The following is a 19,409-nucleotide window of genomic DNA, read 5'->3' on the forward strand; positions in this document are numbered from 1 at the left end:
ACCGTAAATATCATAGAAATCCACGAGGCATTTTTGTCGTCATCACTACACTGTCAAAATACCGTTGTTGCGAAGTTGTAGGAACCTAAGAAAAGTTTTCAGTTACCCAAGGTTCGATACAACCGAAAAAGCTGTATATAGAATGAATACACAGGATACAAGTTTTTGTATCGAGACACCCGTATGTTCGACACAACTGTGTTTGATTGTTTATACAAATGTTTTTAGGACCTTGCATTCACGGGTTTCTTCTTGTCGGTCTGTCAGACGAGGGAAGGGCCTCGATCAAAGCATCGTGTAGAAATATGTACTGATCCTACAAACAGATAATAATAATCCTTTAAAATGAATACCCCCATATACTATGGCCCATTACATGCTGCAAGTGGTCAAATGTATGTCTACTAGTGGATGACTAGGATCACACCACACAACTGACTGATACATACTGGGGTGGTGAGCAACATAGAATGACACAAACACAAACGGTGCAGACTAATGGGCATCTTCAAAGAGAAATGAGCCAAAAGGTTTGCACCCCTCGGATCGCAGGTTTCTTCTTGGAGTTCTTATCTCTATTAATGGGCTATGTTTTGTATTATATTTTTCATTCCAGGAACAGAAAAAGGAAAAAGTCTCGAATTAAACATTTGGAAATTACAATCCACAAACAATACATATGATACCATCACTCTTACAGGAAAAATTAATCTCCATCAGCTCTCACCTTTGTCTGGATAAGATCCATACGCTGGTGCCGGAGTTTGACAATACACTCATAGGCATCTACGACGCCTTTCTCCTTGGCTTGTGCAACCAAATAGTCCAGAGCAATAAAGGTTCCTGTGCGGCCAATCCCAGCACTGGAAAACACATGCAAAATATTTAAAGAAACGATCGGTCTGATTTTGGATAGCAACTGAATCTTATCAAACTATAAAGCACATGAATCAAATAAATTCTTCTTCGTCAAAGGATATGCTGTTGGTGTGTTTGAAGCGTTAAGTTACAGGAGCTATTTCATGGTAAAATCGTCTTCTTAAATCAATTTCAGTCCGGAATCCGCAGTAAAAGAAGTTTTCTATGTGACCGTATGGGTTACTAATGGGAACGGTAAATGATCTGGTATTGACAGAAGTCTGGATTACGTCCTCACACAATATGTGAGTCAGTGCTACCTGCCTGCAGTGTACGACCTTTGGCCCATGGCTTGTAGATGGGGAGTTGCTGACAAGCCTGTAGAACTCAACAAGAGACCTAACTTCAAGTGGAACACCCTTGTCTGGCCATGCTGTGAAGTGGTAGTGCTGCAGCGTCCTCGGTGGCTGTCCTTCCTGTGAAACAATGCTTGTTGGAAAACACTGACTATTGTTCCAGACAAATCTCTCATTGTAAATAGTATAAGATCTTTGTAAAACGAAGGGTGTCATCAAACGAGATAATAATAAACTGAGTCCTTTACTTGGTGTCAACCCGAACCCATTTACACCGCACCAAACCACATGTATTATTCCGCATTTATCTTCACGGTAATCTATGCACCAAACCACATGTATTATTTCGCATTTATATTTACGGTAATCTATATACAAAACCAAATGTATTATTCCGCATTTATCTTTACGGTAATCTATTTGATGTCCTTGTATAACAAGGGACAAGCTGATATCAATCGCTGCTTTTGCTCACAGTACCGTGCATATAGATCCCTGTTTCACCTCACCGTACCCTGTCTATTCATCCCTGATTCACCTCACCGCACCCTGTCTATTCATCCCTGATTCACCTCACCGTACCCTGTGTATTAATCCCTGTTTCACCTCACCGTACCCTGTCTATTGATCCCTGTTTCACCTCACCGTACCCTGTGTATTAATCCCTGTTTCACCTCACCGTACCCTGTGTATTAATCCTTGTTTCACCCCATCGTACCCTGTCTATTAATCCCTGTTTCACCTCACCGTACCCTGTCTATTGATCCCCTGTTTCACCTAACCTCACCGTACCTTGTGTATTAATCCCTGTTTCACATCACCGTACCCTGTCTATTGATCCCTGTTTCACCTCACCGTGTGTACCCCTGTGTACCCTTATTAATCCCTGTCTCACCTCACCGTACCCTGTGAACTGATTCACATTTCACCTCACTGTACACTGTGTATTAATCCCTGTTTTACCTCACCATACGCTGTCTATTGATCCTTGTTTCACCTCAGCATACCCTGTGTACTAAACCCTGTGTCACCTCACCGTACCCTATGTATTGATCCATTCAGTTCATCTATGTAATTTATCTTGCCCTGTATACAGAGAACGACCTGACTGTGTAGTTCATCCTTACCCTGTGTACAGAGAACATCCTGACTGTGTAGTTCATCCTTACCCTGTGTACAGAGAACGTCCTGACTTTGTAGATCTTCCTTACCCTGTGTACAGACAACGACCTGACTGTGTAGTTCATCCTTACCCTGTGTACAGAGAACCTCCTGACTGTGTAGTTTATCCTTACCCTGTGTACAGAGAACCTCCTGACTGTGTAGTTCATCCTTACCCTGTGTACAGACTGTGTACAACGACCTGACTCTGTAGTTCATCCTTACCCTGTGTACAGAGAACCTCCTGACTGTGTAGTTTATCCTTACCCTGTGTACAGAGAACCTCCTGACTGTGTAGTTCATCCTTACCCTGTGTACAGAGAACGACCTGACTGTGTAGTTCATCCTTACCCTGTGTACCGACCTGTGTACAGTTCAGAACCCTCCAGAGAACGTCCTGACTGTGTAGTTTATCCTTACCCTGTGTACAGGGAACGGCCTGACTGTGTAGTTCATCCTTACCCTGTGAACAGAGAACCTCCTGGCTGTGTGTTGTAGTTCATCCTTACCCTGTGTACAGTTTATCTTTGCCCTGTGTACAGAGAACGTCCTGACTGTGTAGTTTATCCTTACCCTGTGAACAGAGAACCTCCTGGCTGTGTAGTTTATCCTTGCCCTATGTACAGAGAACGTCCTGACTGTGTAGTTCATCCTTACCCTGTGTACAGGGAACGTCCTGCCTGTGTAGTTTATCCTTACCCTGTGTAGATTGAACGTCCTGACTGTGTAGTCCATCAGATCCTCCTGGGCCACACACTGGACATGGACATCGTCATAGCTGGTGCCTGGTTGGCCGTAGTCGGGCCAGTACTTCTCACACTTTGCCTGGAAAACACATTTACTATCATGATTATCCAATAGTACACTGTATTCGATGATTTGTCATTGAAGTTGATGTGATTAGCGCAGGGGGATATTTTTTCAGTAACAAACATACCACTGACTAACCTTTCTGTTCTCCACCAAGTTGGTCAGCATTATCAATTTGCTGGCATCAGTTTCCCATAGCATTCTCCAGAAATCCCCCATCACAGCTGCGTAAGGGCCTGTGATATATGAAGGCAGGTTAGATGTAGACGTGTACACTACAGGGGCACATTGATGAAATAGAGATTACAAAACTCGCGGGGGTTGAATGTGGAAAATATTCCAACGAGATATTTGTAAATGTTTCGATTTGTTTACTAGCGTATTAAATTAATAAAAGGTTTAAACATATCTCGTTGGAACATTCACCATATTCAACATCCACGAGTTTTGTGATGATCTTTATTACACACAGGACGGGAAAACAGTGTGATCCATGATGACAAATCAAACCGACGATGCCGGATGTAAACAAAACGAAAGGGAGATAACTCTGTCACGACTACTTTATAGATGAAAATATACAATTAAAAATATTCAGTTGAAAAATAATACTAATCACAAAAATATAATTTTGATTATCCACAAACCTAATGTTTTGTTTTGTTGACAGTTTTGGTAAAATAAAGCTTGAATGGACTTAATGTTAATGTGAAATATCGAGGTGGCAACAGAAAGTTTGCCAGTTTGACGTCACTATCTTGGAATAACCTAGTTTGGTTACACAACACTCGTTGAATAACTTTCAACCAAAAAACTATAATTATCTCATAAAGATATTCAGAACCCGTGTGTAATAATGCTGAAGTACACATACACTGGCAACTATTTGTGTACATTTCTTCATACAAGAGTGAGTAGATATTATCTGAAGCCACGGACTTTTTCAAACGATGGGAAATCTGTATTACCTTGTGTGGCAACAAATGCTTTCGGTTCACCATATCCCTGAAACAGCGGAACACATTAGTTGGCAACGGTCATATACAATACCATTTGTGGAGCGCAATAGTGCAGTGGTACGGTGTCTGCCTATCACGCTGAAGGCCCGGGTTCGATCCCAGGAGGAGGCACCGAGGTTCGGGTCCCGATGTGGGCACAGTTGCGTAGTATCCTTGGACAAGATACTTAGATCCACATTGTCTCAGTTCACCCGGCTGTAAAAGGGGTACACGTGAGGATGTGCTGGCAATGTAACTGTTTAGTTCATTGCGCCTAACAGGCAGCATGGCTGTCTGGTCCCAGGGAGTTGAAAAAGTATCGGAAAGTACGATAGTGTCCTCCTGTGATAGTAATGTACGTAGCGCCGTGAGCAGGCAATGTGCCTGGATATGAGTGCCATATAAGCGGACTATTACTATTACTATTACATATCTCACGTTACAATATTTACTATGATATGCCATTATCAGGAGGTATCGATATCTTCTAAAAATGACATGAAGTTAATATATATATTAAGATATTGATTCGGCAACATTTAAACCGTTGGTAAGGCTGCCACATTGCATTGTAATGTTTTCATGACGATGAGCTATGCATTGGTGTTCTTTGTCTTACAGAGAACTTACATTTATAAAATTGGCGTTGATAAAGTCAGAACCAGGTACAGTCGGGGCGCATGAAAGTTTTACTCTGCTGTGATCATCTGCATAACAAAGGGAGTAATGGTTATGATGCATACAACCTGTTGCATGTCCAGTAACAGATACCAAATACTGTTGAGACCTTTACAGTTACAGTTTAATGAACATGGCGTCTTTATATAACAGCTGATATGTGCAAGACACACACACACACACGCACACGCACACGCAAAGGCATAATGAGAGTTAAAGACAGAAGGCACTTACACGGTAGTATGTTTCTGTATCTGTTCTTGGAGACATTCTCTGCCAATCCGGCTAGGGTACAGGGACCTAGCTGTCCACGGGGCAGGTTCTGGAACAACAAATTAAAAGCGGGCCGATGACAAACAGATGATAAACATAGGCGGATCTCGTGTGTGTGTGTGTGTGTGTGTGTGTGTGTGTGTGTGTGTGTGTGTGTGTGTTGTTGTGTTGTGTGTTGTGTGTGTGTGTGTGTGTGTGTGTGTGTGTGTGTGTTGTTGTGTGTGTGTTGTGTGTCTTTTGTGTTTGCGTCCCCCTTTCCCAAGAGTGTGCCCCTGATATATACGTATATCCTTCGGGTTCAACCTATGTAATTACAGCAGTTTTCGTCTATAGAATTACACTCACATAAAACTGGGAAGTAAGGCTGCCATCCCTCTTCATTTTTTCAACATATTGTCTGAGATTGTGTACCATCACTTCCGTTGACCATCCTTGGTCAATAAGGACAGTGTCAGTGACGTCACCGGATGCTAGAGAGTGTGAATGTGGACACCATTGCCCATCGCTTATCCTGACGTCAACACAAGGGGGCGCTACTTCTTCCTCGCCCAAATCCAGGGCGTCTAAGTCCACAGGGGTTGTACAACCTGTAAATGAATCACAAGAAACTATTTATTACTTTTACTTATCAAATACAATGGGCATTACCTCACTGCTATAACTAGTCACTTTTTAACATATAAAATCTTGAATATGTTGGACTGAAGAAATACAAACACACAGTATATATTACCGTTTGTAGAGGCTTCATATGTTGGGTTCAGTATGCATACTAAAGAGGCACTGTTTGGTCCTCCAAGAACTCGTCTCCTTTCTTTCCTGGAATGTCTTGGACTATACCTAAACAATGTAAACCATAGGTCAATTATATTTATAAACGTTTATGGATATAAATGGAATAATTCCATGCATCCATCCAAGCATCCATCCGGCGAGCCAGCCATTTAACACCATGCCCGTGCCCTGTCACATTTTGCCCAATCTGGACCAGACACACCAGTTTATTGACATTATTAGCCAAGATCAACGCTGTCGGGGTGCACCAACACGCAATCACCCATGCCACCGAGTCCGACCACTCGATCCATTATTTCGCCAAGTTCTACCTGCCTACGTTTAGATTACTAGGAACCAAGTCCAACCCGGAATCCTCACGGGAACAGCAATCACAAAACAGAAATGCCCCTCCTTCTGTCCTTTGGAATAACTTTAATTCATCTAACCTCCGCATGACTACAACGGCCATTACGATGAGAGTGGCTATCAGCAGACATGGAATTACAACCCACAGCGCCAGGGGTCTGCTGGATTCTATCAAAGAAAACGAGGACATGTTAGATATTCAGAAGTAACAGAGAAATATTTCCTCCATTACAGCAAGTAACAGAATAGTTGAGTTTAATGTCACTTTCAACAATATTTCGGTGATACTATATCAGCTTGAGGTTGGAGTAAGTGAGGGAGAGAGTTTAGTTTCACGACGATTCAGCAATATTCCAGCAATATCCGGCGGGGGACACCAGAAATGGGCTTCACACCTTGTACCAGGATTTTCGGCGTGAATAGCGGACGCTTTGTAAACCCACTAGGCTACCCCTTGATGTTGGAGAAAAGACTCAAGTCAGATAAAAGTTGAGAGCATTGTGCAATGAAATTGTTTGGCTCGTTTTTTTGCACGTTCAAATATTCAGGCTAAACCAAGTCGCTATGTGCAACCATCCCTGGGGACAAACCCAGATCAGGATTCTGCACTAGGGATTACATGAGGAGTTGTGGCCTAATGTTATAACAAACACATTTATTTTACATGCGAAGACCACAGTCAGCCATCAGCACACGTACCACAGGCACCATCGTGTTGACACGTGTTGCACACCTGGGGACATCTCTCAGAACACCTGCTTCCGTAACGCCCGCTCTCACACCCGTTTATACAGTCTCCTGTCAGGTTACATTGTGACTTCAGGCAGGCAGTGTTACAGGTCAAGTTACAGTTCTCGCCGTATCTCGTGGCTTCACACGTCAGACACTGGCCACGATGTCTGTCACATCTCACACAGTGAGGAGGACACGTGTTGTCACAGTAGTCCCCCAACCATCCATCTCTACATCCGTCAGTACACTGGGGTGTATCTACGTCGGTCCTTCCTGTATGACAGGCTCTGTTGACACAGTGGTCGCTGCAGGAATTGTTGCAGAAATGGCCATAGAATGTTCCAATACATCCCTGTGAACATATTCCAGTTTCGTGGCGGCAAATTTCTCCTTTACAACCAAGTGAACAAAGTTTTTCACACTTGTACCCGAAATGCTTTTGTTGACAAGTGAGACATTTGTCGCTATACTGTTCACATTTCGTACAGTACTGTGGACATGACACGTTGCAGTGGGAGCCTCGGAATCTCTGCACACAAGATGGACAGGACCCGGTGTCTCTGTGGCAGGACCGTGAGGCACATCGGTCGGGACAGGTTACATCACATGTGTCTCCGTACCAGCCTGTGGCACAGCCATTGATACACGTTCCTGATATTTGTTCACAGATATGATTCACACAGTTGGAACTGCAGTGTCGCTGACACGTGTCCCCAAAGTTTCCAACTCTGCAGGATCCACAAGTTCCACTCCGGTCACATGTCTGGTTACGACAGCCAGTGCTGCATGTGGTCCTGCAACGGTCTCCATAGAATCCGGGCTTACATCTTTCACAGGTTCCGTTACCGTGACAAAGTTGGTCCTCGCAGTTGGCATCACAGGCTTCATCACACTTGGCACCATACCGCCCGCTATTGCACCCGGAAGTACATGTCCCGTTTAACGTGCAGTTGCCTCCCTCACAGTTATCACATTGTATATCACAGGAAGGTCCATACCATCCTCTATTGCACCCGGAAGTACATGTCCCGTTTAACGTGCAGTGGTCTCCCTCACAGTTATCACATTGTATATCACAGGAAGGTCCATACCGTCCCACGCCACAGCCCCGTGTACACACTCCTGCCTGACCACATACGTTTTGGGAGCAGTGCTGGGGGCAGGGTACTGTACAGGCATCTCCATGGAAACCAGTCTTACATGTACAGTTGTTTCCTGAACACATTTCACAGTGTAGACAGTATTGGTCGCATTTGTTTCCTCGTTTTCCTCTCATGCAGCCACACAAGCACCTCCCCTCATTGTCACAAGTATCACCCCGGTCTCCACACGACCTGCACCAGTCACAATGTAATTCACATGCAGACCCATAGTAGCCTGGCTTGCAGTGTTGGAGACAGTGTCCTCTCCACCGGTGGCATGTTTGATTCCTACATCCTTCACTACATTGTTCTCGACAGTCTGCGCCCCACGTGTTGCCATGGTTACAGGGAGCATCACATTTCCTTCTATAGTCGTCTGACTGTACATCGACGCCATCCTTGCATTTCCTGCACGAGGAACCATCCTTGAAGTATCCCGATCCGCAGTCTGTGGAAAACAGGTTTCATAGTTAATCATGTTTAATAACCATTATAAAAACCCGACACAGATTTAACAACACGTTGAAAGAAGCGGTGGAATACTGAGAATGTAGCACAGATCATTCCATCAATATGAGAACATATAAACTGTCCTCCCCCTACAGTGTTTGTGGTGTTTTTGCAAAGCTGTACGAGTTACAGATGTGTTTTACAGTTCCAACCAAAACTGCGTAAGAGCACGTGTCGTACTAACGAGGGAAACACAAGAAAGGCTATGGAAACGTGGAGCATTGTACACTCTTCATCACAGGCCCTGGTAACTCGGTGCAAAACCAAAAGTAACAACAATAAAAGTCCGTTTTTATGACTTTTTTCATTTCACCAGCCAAAAAACAACATCAGATGCATATTAAAAGGCTGTTTATATAATTAATAATAACACTCTAACCATTTCACCATGACACACTGTTGGCTAAAGCAGCAGTTGGTGTGTACATTTCTCCCTCACCTTCTGGACACAGACCGCATGTTTTCTGGCACAGTTGCTCACTTCCTGGTTGCCCGCAGGTGATACTTCTACAATAATCTGTACTGTTATCCTGACACGATGGAGAGCCTGGAACTATAGAAGTACAGACGTGTATATCTCGACACTGCATGACACACTGGGCATAAGTGAATTGGCGAGATACTAAATCAGTGATATTCAATGTTATCCAACCTAATATAAAGTTGAACTTTTATGTTACAAATTACACAAGAAGCCAATCATCAAAGACAAGTAAATCTCATGTTTGGAAATGATGTATTATTAATAGTTCATGATTCGTGAAAGGGCCTGCACTACTGACTATCTTCTGACTCTTTAGAAACACCAATCTTATATTTCATGAACATATGTCATACATTTAATCAATGACAATCTTAATACCTGGAAGCTAACAACAGAGTATTTGGAATATGACATGTGTAAAGACGCACATGCGTCAGTTATAGAACATAAACGTCGGCTTCATACACTCACCAGTCCATAGAGTGAGAGCCAGCCCACACATCGTCAGAACGAGGACGCTGTGGTGACGCATGTTTGAATACATCAATTCCTCAACTTGTAGTTCAGGAAAAGGTAACCAAAAGTAAGTATTCCGTATGTGAATTATAAAAACATATAGCTTATATATCTCTTTCAACACAAACATTAGCTAACTAACTATTAACTGGGCATGCTTGGAGATTGTGGGTTTAATGAGGCAATTACATAGTCGATATCTTGTGTCCAATACAGATGTACATTCTCCCACTGATGAGAGAGTGAGTTAAGTTTTACGCCGCTTTTAGCAAAATTCCAGCAATATCACGACAGGGGACATCAAAAATGGACTTCCCACATTGTACCCATGTGGGGAATCGAACCCGACCCTCAGCGTGACGAGTGAACGCTTTAACCACTAGGACGCCCCACCGCCTCTCCCTCTGATGATGTGGCTGATCGAGGTAGATGGTATGAGCTTGTAATGGTGGTAGATGGTATGTGCTTTTAACGGTGGTAGACTGTATGTGCTTCTTATGGCGGTAGATGGTATGTGCTTCTTATGGTGGTAGATGCCATGTGCTTGTAATGGTGGTAGATGGTATGTGCTTTTAACGGTGGTAGACTGTATGTGCTTCTTATGGTGGTAGATGGTATGTGCTTGTTATGGTGGTAGATGGTATGTGCTTGTTATGGTGGTAGATGGTATGTGCTTCTTATGGTGGTAGATGGTATGTGCTTCTTATGGTGGTAGATGATATGTGCTTGTAATGGTGGTAGATGGTATGTGCTTGTATTGGCGGTAGATGGTATGTGCTTCTTATGGTGGTAGATGGTATGTGCTTCTTATGGTGGTAGATGGTATGTGCTTCTTATGGTGGTAGATGGTATGTGCTTCTTATGGTGGTAGATGGTATGTGCTTGTAATGGTGGTAGATTGTATGTGCTTGGTACGGCGGTAGATTGTATGTGCTTGGTACGGTGGTAGATTGTATGTGCTTGTTACGGTCGTACATGGTATGTGCTTGTTACGGTGGTAGATTGTATGTGCTTGGTACGGTCGTACATGGTATGTGCTTGTTATGGTGGTAGATTGTATGTGCTTGTTACGGTAGTAGATTGTATGTGCTTGGCATGGTGGTACATGGTATGTGCTTGTTATGGTGGTAGATTGTATGTGCTTGTTACGGTAGTAGATTGTATGTGCTTGGTACGGTCGTACATGGTATGTGCTTGTAATGGTGGTAGATGGTATGTGCTTGGTATGGTGGTAGATGCTATTTCCATGGTATGGTGGTAGATGGAATGTGCTTGGGACGGTAGTAGATTGTTTTTGCTTGGTACGGTGGTAGATTGTACGTGCTTGGTATGGTGGTAGATGGTATGTGGTAGATATGGTGGTAGATGGTATTTGCCTGTCTGTATTTTACACAAATACACTGTGACCGAATGTATCATACTGCCTGTCTGTATTTTACACAAATACACTGTGACCGAATGAATCATACTGCCTGTCTGTATGTTACACAAATACACTGTGACTGAATGAATCATACTACCTGTCTGTATGTTACACAAATGGATAGCCGGAAGGAAAGTGCACGCACTGGGATGGTTGGTGGAGGTTGACTGAGGAACGGGTGGACGTTTGGGGCTGAGGCAACTACATAGTCGATGTCCTGTGTGCCCCATATAGATGACGTGATACATGTCAATAAGCATCAGGTTGCCCCTGATGATATTATAAACTGCTTGCCTTTATATATCATGTTGTCAACTATAACAAAGATGTCCACAGTCAACATTTGGTCCCTGTTAGATATCCATGTCTAGCGGCGTAAAACCATACTCACTCACTCTGAATGTCTTATTACCTTACTAATGTCACTACATAACGGACAACACAAACATTAAATGTCTTAATATTTCTCCAGGTTATTCTACAAAGGAAATGACTAATAATTATCAAATACATTCACTCAAAATATACTTTACTGGCATCACAATAACGTATTTTATATTTGTTTTTAAGGAAACAGAAAACAAGTGTATTGATTGCTATCAGATTTAACCTTGAACATTAATGTACGGAAATAGAATGTAAATATCATGCATCCCGTTAACTTCTCAATGACACATCCCGATGTGCTCCTGCAATCCTATTCAAAACCCTTACACACTTCCCAATGACTTAGGGGAGGTGAAGGTAGCCTAGCGGTTTAAGCGTTACACCGACGACCCGGGTTCGTTGTCCCACATGGGTACAATATGTGATGCCCATTTCTGGCGTCCCTAGCCGTCATACTGCTGGAATAGCGCTGAAAGCGGCGTAAAACCATACTCACTCACTCTGAATGTGTTATTACCTTACCAATGTCACTTCATAACGGACAACACAAACATGTGTATCTTTATGTACGAGTCACCTCAGTGGTGCTATTATTATTGTTATTATTATTATGTCACAGTTTGAACTAGCATGAAAACGGCATACCGCCCGGGAGAAGAGTGCATTGATGACGCTGTGGTTAAATTTTACTTCGCACTTTACTCGCAATCCAATAATATTTCTGTAAATCTCGTTGTAGATATTTTCCTTGTGTTCTTAAACTGTGCAAACCGAATTGCATCACAATATTATGCAATGCATCTCGGTATTACAAATCAGCCATAACGCTTATAAACTTGTAGAAACAGTAATTAATCCTGCTTGAGGCACGCTTTAATCATGTTCGACATGATATGACATGGCATGAAAACAGATATGCACGAGAAAAGCATGCGATATTGACATTACGGGACGTGATTCACGTGTAAGTTTCTTTTTCATTGTGTTAGCTTGATTGTATTGAGGATTTTCTGTTGGTTTCTTGTGTGTGTTTTTCCCATTCACTTTCATGTAATTGAAGTTAATCAACATAATACGACAAATATATATATATGTCTTTTTTGATTGCATGTGTTTTAGTATGCAGCTTTACATCTCGTAAACGGGTTTACAATTTCTTTTCACAGTTGGTGTTTCTAAATTTAAGAGTCGTTTTCTTGTAAACTATATGAATGTCCTTTTTTCCCCCTCTCTAACCGGCACATCATGGTTATAATATGCCTTCTTACTTTTTACCTTCATTGTTCTTTACAACAATTACTGTTAGTGACTTTCCCCTTCATGAGAAATGATCTGAGTTCACATAGTGCATGTATGTTTCTAAATGTTATATTTTGTATTCAGAATGTAATTGATTGTTACCATTTTTGCAGACGAGACTTAATTCATGTTTCGTGGTCAGTTTATACCAGTTCTAGTTTGTATCCCCACCACTGTCGCCATTCATTTGATCTCATAACGACCGATAATGCCAGTTAACATTTCTCAGTACAGGCAATCGGTGGGTTTGTTCTCTTCTGAAAAAACACATTTATTAAACTTTCGAAAGTTTGTAGTAATGATGACGTGCCTTTACGATGCTAGAATATCTCTACTCCTAACCTTATTGCTATCACTTTGTGGTGATATCCATCCCAACCCAGGACCAACGTGTTATACTGATCTAAAAATTATCCGTTTAAATGCCTGTAGTGTTAAAGATAAAATTGAACTCATAGGTCTAGAACTGAACGAATATGACGTTATCTGTTTAACAGAAACCTGGGTCCATGATGGTATTTTAGATAGTAATACTCTTATTCCAGGCGTTCAGTGTCCCTTTAGAAAAGATAGACTTACACTGGGGGTGGGGTCGCTGTCTACGTTAAGAACACATTCATCACCAAACGAATAGAAACCTTAGATAAGATTCGTCTGGAAGCATTATGGATAGAGCTCCGCTACAAAAGCAGGAAGTATCTAGTGGGTGTGAAAACCTTATCTCATATCTGCGATTCCAATATACCAAACAAAATTGTTACAATAAGATGTAAAGAAACTCCCTGGATGAATAATAACACTCGCAAACTCATGCGGAAACGAAATCGACAACATAAAATAGCGAAACAAAAAAATGGTGAAAATGACTTGGCTACTTTTAGATCATTAAGAAATCAAGTGCCTTCTGCAGTTAGAAAAGCCAAGAAAGATTTTACAACAAAATTAGACACTCAAATAAACAATAATCATAGCACTAAACTGGTGGCGTTTAGTTAAAAACTATATGAACAAAAAATCTGAAAGTACCTCCTTTCCTCCTATTACCCAAAATAACGAAGTCTATCAAGAACCAGAATCAATAGCAAACGTTTTAAATAATTACTTTATTGACCAGGCAACAATCGCTGACCCTAATAAGGATCTTCCAAATATGACCTTAAACAATAAAAGTAAATATATGAGGAATTTATATCTTACAAAGCAGGATGTTGAAGATGTTCTATCATCGTTAAACATTACCAATGCGAGTGGACCAGATGGTATTGGAAACCGCTTCCTACGTTTGGTATCCCCCCTCCTTGTCACTAATTAACAAGTAACTTCAAGGATCAGTCCTTGGACCTCTTCTATTCTTAATATACATAAACGACATAGTTGATGGAATCGAAAGTAATATACGCCTTTTCGCAGACGACACATCTCTCTATGTAATAATCGACGATCCCCATACGAGTGCATTTATTCTTAACTCAGATTTCGACAGAATGTCTAAATGGGCGGAAACCTGGCAAGTAAAATTTAATCCAAACAAAACTGAAACTATCCAGTTTTCACACGAAACGAAACCTTCTACGAAACCTCCCCTCCCGATGAATGGTACCCCTATAAATGAAGTGCAGATCCATAAACACTTAGGCATTACTTTTCAGGAAAACCTCCTTTGCCATTCCCACATTAATGAAATGATAAGGAAAATTAGCCCTATGATTAATTGCCTTCGTAGTTTTAAATATAGACTATCACGCAAAACCTTCGAAACAATGTATAAATCCTTTATCTTACCTCTATTTGACTATTGCTGTCATCTCTGGGACAATTGTACAAACGAACAGTCCTTGTCACTAGAAAACCTTCACTTAGATGCCTTACGCACAATATGCGGTGCAGTTAGAGGTAAGAGCCATGCGAAACTATATCATGAGACAAACCTGACTTCCTTATCGAAACGGAGAGAAACTTCTAAATTAACATTATTTTACAAAATGCAAGTGAATACATTGATTACACAACAGTCTCGTTTCCTGTTGACTGGGTTTCGTCCTATTGCGCAACACAGTACAATAACCAGTCCAAAATTTTGAGACCAATTCATTCAACTGGATACATAAATATTAATCAGTATTATTTGATACATCTAAGCGCTTGTATATTGCAACACTACGCTCCTTCTTATCCTTGCAAACACGTCGCGCAGAGTGCTCTGTCATACAGCGTGCACTGACAGACGGAAATCTGGAAATCGTGGAAATCTCAAAACGAGGTTCTGCCGCTAGAAAAGTTTGGCGGTCTGGTATGAACTTGATAATATATCAATGACATTGTGCGTTACAAAACTACACTGAATAAGCGCAAAGAACATATAACAGGTGTAACCAGTGAACCAGATGGATTGTGAGTCATTTTACGACCTCATCAAACAGGGGCAGTCTTTCTTCTTGAATAGAATAAAATATGTTTAAACCCTATTCATGTCTATATACACCACGCTGTCTCAGTCAATGTTCTAACAACATACTTGCTGCATCTGGCAACGTTGTTGCAAACAATATAAACGATTTTTTGTCCACTTGACAATTGGTGCATAAATTGTTGTCCCGTCGGGATCATAACATGCATATCTATGTACATGCACCATAACCTTTCTTTACAATATAGCATCATTTATTCATTTATTTATAGAAGCGTGATATATATCATGTAAGAAATTCAGTATACATGATACATCCTTATACTTGTGTCTGTCTGCTTGTGACATGGCTGATCGTGACCATTTTAGGGATTTGACATTTATTAGGTTCATTCTCAGGACGTGGACAACCTGAAATTTTGCATTCGCAGGATGTGGACAGACGGTGTATCTTTGATGTGGTCTGTTGTTTTTGTAAGGGATTAACTGGTCGGGAAGTGTTAAAATGTGAACTGTTATCCGGAATAGTTAAGGTTTTGTGAACTCTGTTCACTCTGGTAAGCATGTGACTATGATAGGTGAGTGAATTCACTCAGAAATTGTTTTCAGTGTTGATTGATTTCATAAAATATGTTCACTCTGATAAGTATACACCGATAGGTGAGTAAATTAATCAGTGTCCAACAGAAATTGTACTATATAATTCTGACAAAATGAGGTCAATGCATCACTACGGCAAACGTACAGTTAGATTACAAATTTCTTCCGACATTTCGAGGTGGAAGATATACTTCTGCGTGGATGGGTACGCATACAGAATCCTTGTGTTCTTGGCAATGTACCATCAAGGGTTGTAAATGAACTGTATCTACAGTCAACGACATCCTCACCAAGCCGCCCAGAGCACACAACCACCCCGCAGTTCAGAATGAAATTGAGGTTTTTCGACATTTAATAACAAAATAACGATGTCATATCTCTTTACGTGGCCGCCTGGAACAGACTGAACCGTGGGGACATCAGCGTCATTGTGTTTGCCTACACAGTGTCATATTTATTAAAATTGTAAAAAGACAAACTTGTTTCGTTTTCTTATAATTTCACAATTTAGTATTGCCCGAAGTCTTGCAATCACACACTCTGTCTATTGTCTGGCGTTATTTAGCTCAGTAACCCATTCGCACGAAGTGGACACTTTTTTCTGGACTTTGTCTTTACACGACACAGGGTAGGGGCTGTGACAACAGCTCTCACTTAACCAGAACTGAAAGAACCACTAAACTTTGTTTTTTGTTACTCTTTTAACCATTACATATGAAAGATTTGTGGTTAGTCTTATGCGGAACACCAAATTTATTCTTTAAAAACTTGTGGTTAATTAATACCGAGCGATTAAACGTGGCCAAAAAGTCGCCTGCTTCACTCTCGCCCGCCAACGAAACCACAGACAGGTTACGTAACTCTGTCGCCAGAGCACTGCAGTGACGTCATATGAGGAACGATTTTCAGTTAGTTGTATAGAAAGTGTGTAGCACGCTCATCATTTTGATGATTTCTCGACATGAACGACGACATGCCGAATCGTTGCTTTGTCGTCAATTGCTCCTAGGGGTCGGGTGATGGTGTCACCATGCACAGATTTCCACAGGACCCCGCAGTTCGTGCTAAATGGGTTATGTTTGTGAGTGCGAAGCGAGCGTTGTGGAAGCCTGAAACAATATCTTACTTGTGTTCAGATCGCTTCACGGAAGTTAAAGAATCAAAACTACTTACTAGTTATAGTAAAATATGTATATGATTGATGACCATAAAGATTTACCATTACACAACTTGTAACATAACGATTTCTTCCTCGGAAGTGAGGTTGTGGTCGAAGTAACAATAATATTGTAAGTAGTATTATATTGACACCCACCTCACTTCCACGAGAGACATTGTTATGTTATACGCTATGTCATGCAAAATCCTATTGGTCATCAATAAAATACATATTTTACTACCAGTAGAAAGTAGTTTTGATTTTGTAACTCGGTGAAAACAAACCTAAATAGCATTTATCCACAGACTGGTGGATGTTCCCGACAGGGCGCCGCCATTTTGAAAATCGTCAAGTCTGTTTGAATTAATGAGATTATAGTTTGTTTTCATCAAGTTAGAAAATCAAAACTACTTTCTACTCGTAGTTAAATATGTATTGGAATCATAACCAAAGGGTTTTGCATGACACAACTTATAACATAACGATTTCTTCACGGAAGCGAGGTGGGGGTCGAAATCACAATACTGCGCGATAAATTTCTTGCTACATTCACGTGGGTTAACGTGCACTCACCAGTATGTAGATTCTAGTCAATGTGCGTGTTTATATTTGGTCTTATAATCCTAATTAGTTTATTATCATACTTTTATGCATTTTGAAACTAAATAAAAAGCTGACGATCTGCTGATACTTATAGTGAATTTATAACAGAACTGTAATATCTAGACATTTTATAGTTTGCCAATGTGAATCATAATTCGCACACACACCCTAGTGTATGTTGTCTGTCTCATTACACTTCACGGCGAAAACAATGATTCTGTTGAATGCTACGACAAATGAATAAAAAACAAAATGCAAATATTAAAATTAAAACAGATTAAAGTTATAGGAACAATATCAGGCCATTACCTTGTTTGAGGAATGTATCCATCAATATCCACAAAACTGTTCCAAATGATGTGTCTTTTAACAGTTTAATATACGAAAAAGTGATAAATCTTTTCAGGTATTGGTGTATAGTCTCATTGGTCACCCAAGATAGCACACCTGGCAACTAATTGCATAATGTCCGCCTTTCATTAAAAACAGTAATTTAGTTAGCCAATAATGGGCAGTCAATCAATGTATTGCCGGTTAATCCTTTGAAAGAAGGACGTTGTTTTTACGCAGACACCGACACGACAGAGTGTATTCAGTATAGATTAGTAAATCTACATACATAAACACTACCTTTTGACAATTCCACTGTGTAAGATAAAAGTAATTAATCAATCAGCGTGTTATCGGTTAATCCTTTGATCGATGTTTATAATGTTGAATATTTACTCCAGACACAAGAAATGCCAAATGGGAACCTTTGTCGGGTAATCTAAGTGTGTTACCACTAATTATACCTGTTATAAATTCATTAACTGACCATCAAGTGAATGATGACAAATAACATGTGTAGGTTTATACCACCTAACACGGGTTACAGCAAGGGAGTATTAATTGCTGTATTGCATGTGAAAACTTATGGGCCGACACTGTTTTGAGAATACAAACAGATTTTTTACATGACATGATTAGATATCGAGGGTAAAAAAACACAGAAATGGGATCAATTTGGATCAGTCATTATACAAATAGGGCTCTAACGACACCAATCAATTGTGACAGAAGCGTCTATGAAAACAAGTTGTAACTCGGAAACTAGGTAAAGCAGGAGACAAAATTAAATGACAGTAGATTGTGAGAACATATAGCTTTAATTTTCCACAACAATTGTCACGATTTCAGGTTTATACAAGCCTGTAAACAAGATAATTTACCCCCTAAAATGTAGATGAATTCTGCATCGGCCCTCAAAGCTATTCCTCATATGACGTCACAGAGTCGCGCCGCTCTGATTGGTTGAAATTTCGTTCGCGGGTGAGAATTGTGCACTGTTGTCAAAAAGGTCGATTTAAGTCAATTAAAGGTCGAAATGAGTAGTTTTAATGACGGGGTTTCATTTATAACGATGCCAATTAGTGATTTATGTATTTTTACCCCCTAGGGTTTATGTGACCTTTAAAAACAAAAAAATTATACTTATTTTGATGATCTTCATCATGCCTAATACATAAAATAAGTATGCCCTCGTGGGTTAAGCCGTCTAATCACCCTCAATACGTATACGGTAGTTATTTAAATAAACTCTGCTCGGTCTAAAGCGCTCGCAGTTTATTTAAAATAACTACCTTGTAAGGGTGATTAACCTATACTTAGCCAGTGTCTGGTGCAGGTAGATTCAGTTGTTCGTAGACTCTTTCTTCCGCACAGGAGTCACATTGCTGATCCACTTATTGAACACAGTGTGGATATTCTGTTCATCACAGAGTCATGGTTGAAGAGTCAAGGTGATGAGCCCAAGATTGAGGGGCTGTGACAACAGTTCTCACTTAACCAGAACTGAAGATGCCATTGTCCACATTGGTACGTGGATGTT

General features: G+C 40.8%; 1 protein-coding gene across 1 annotated transcript in view; it reads right to left on the reverse strand.

Moving 5' to 3' along the window:
• Positions 1–238: 238 nt before the first annotated feature.
• The window catches only part of LOC124268086 (receptor-type tyrosine-protein phosphatase T-like), a 94,962-nt gene continuing 75,791 nt past the window's right edge, over positions 239–19,409 (reverse strand). Inside the window, exons 11-14 of the mRNA XM_046703105.1 lie at positions 3,075–3,200; positions 1,183–1,334; positions 728–863; positions 239–316 (exon numbers count right to left, since the gene is read on the reverse strand). Coding sequence (XP_046559061.1) covers positions 239–316; positions 728–863; positions 1,183–1,334; positions 3,075–3,200 — 492 coding nt within the window. The remainder of the gene's footprint in view (positions 317–727; positions 864–1,182; positions 1,335–3,074; positions 3,201–19,409) is intronic.

The sequence above is a fragment of the Haliotis rubra genome, unplaced genomic scaffold (genome assembly GCF_003918875.1).
Source record: "Haliotis rubra isolate DU_JTF1 unplaced genomic scaffold, ASM391887v1 Scf136, whole genome shotgun sequence".
NCBI lineage: Eukaryota > Metazoa > Mollusca > Gastropoda > Lepetellida > Haliotidae > Haliotis > Haliotis rubra.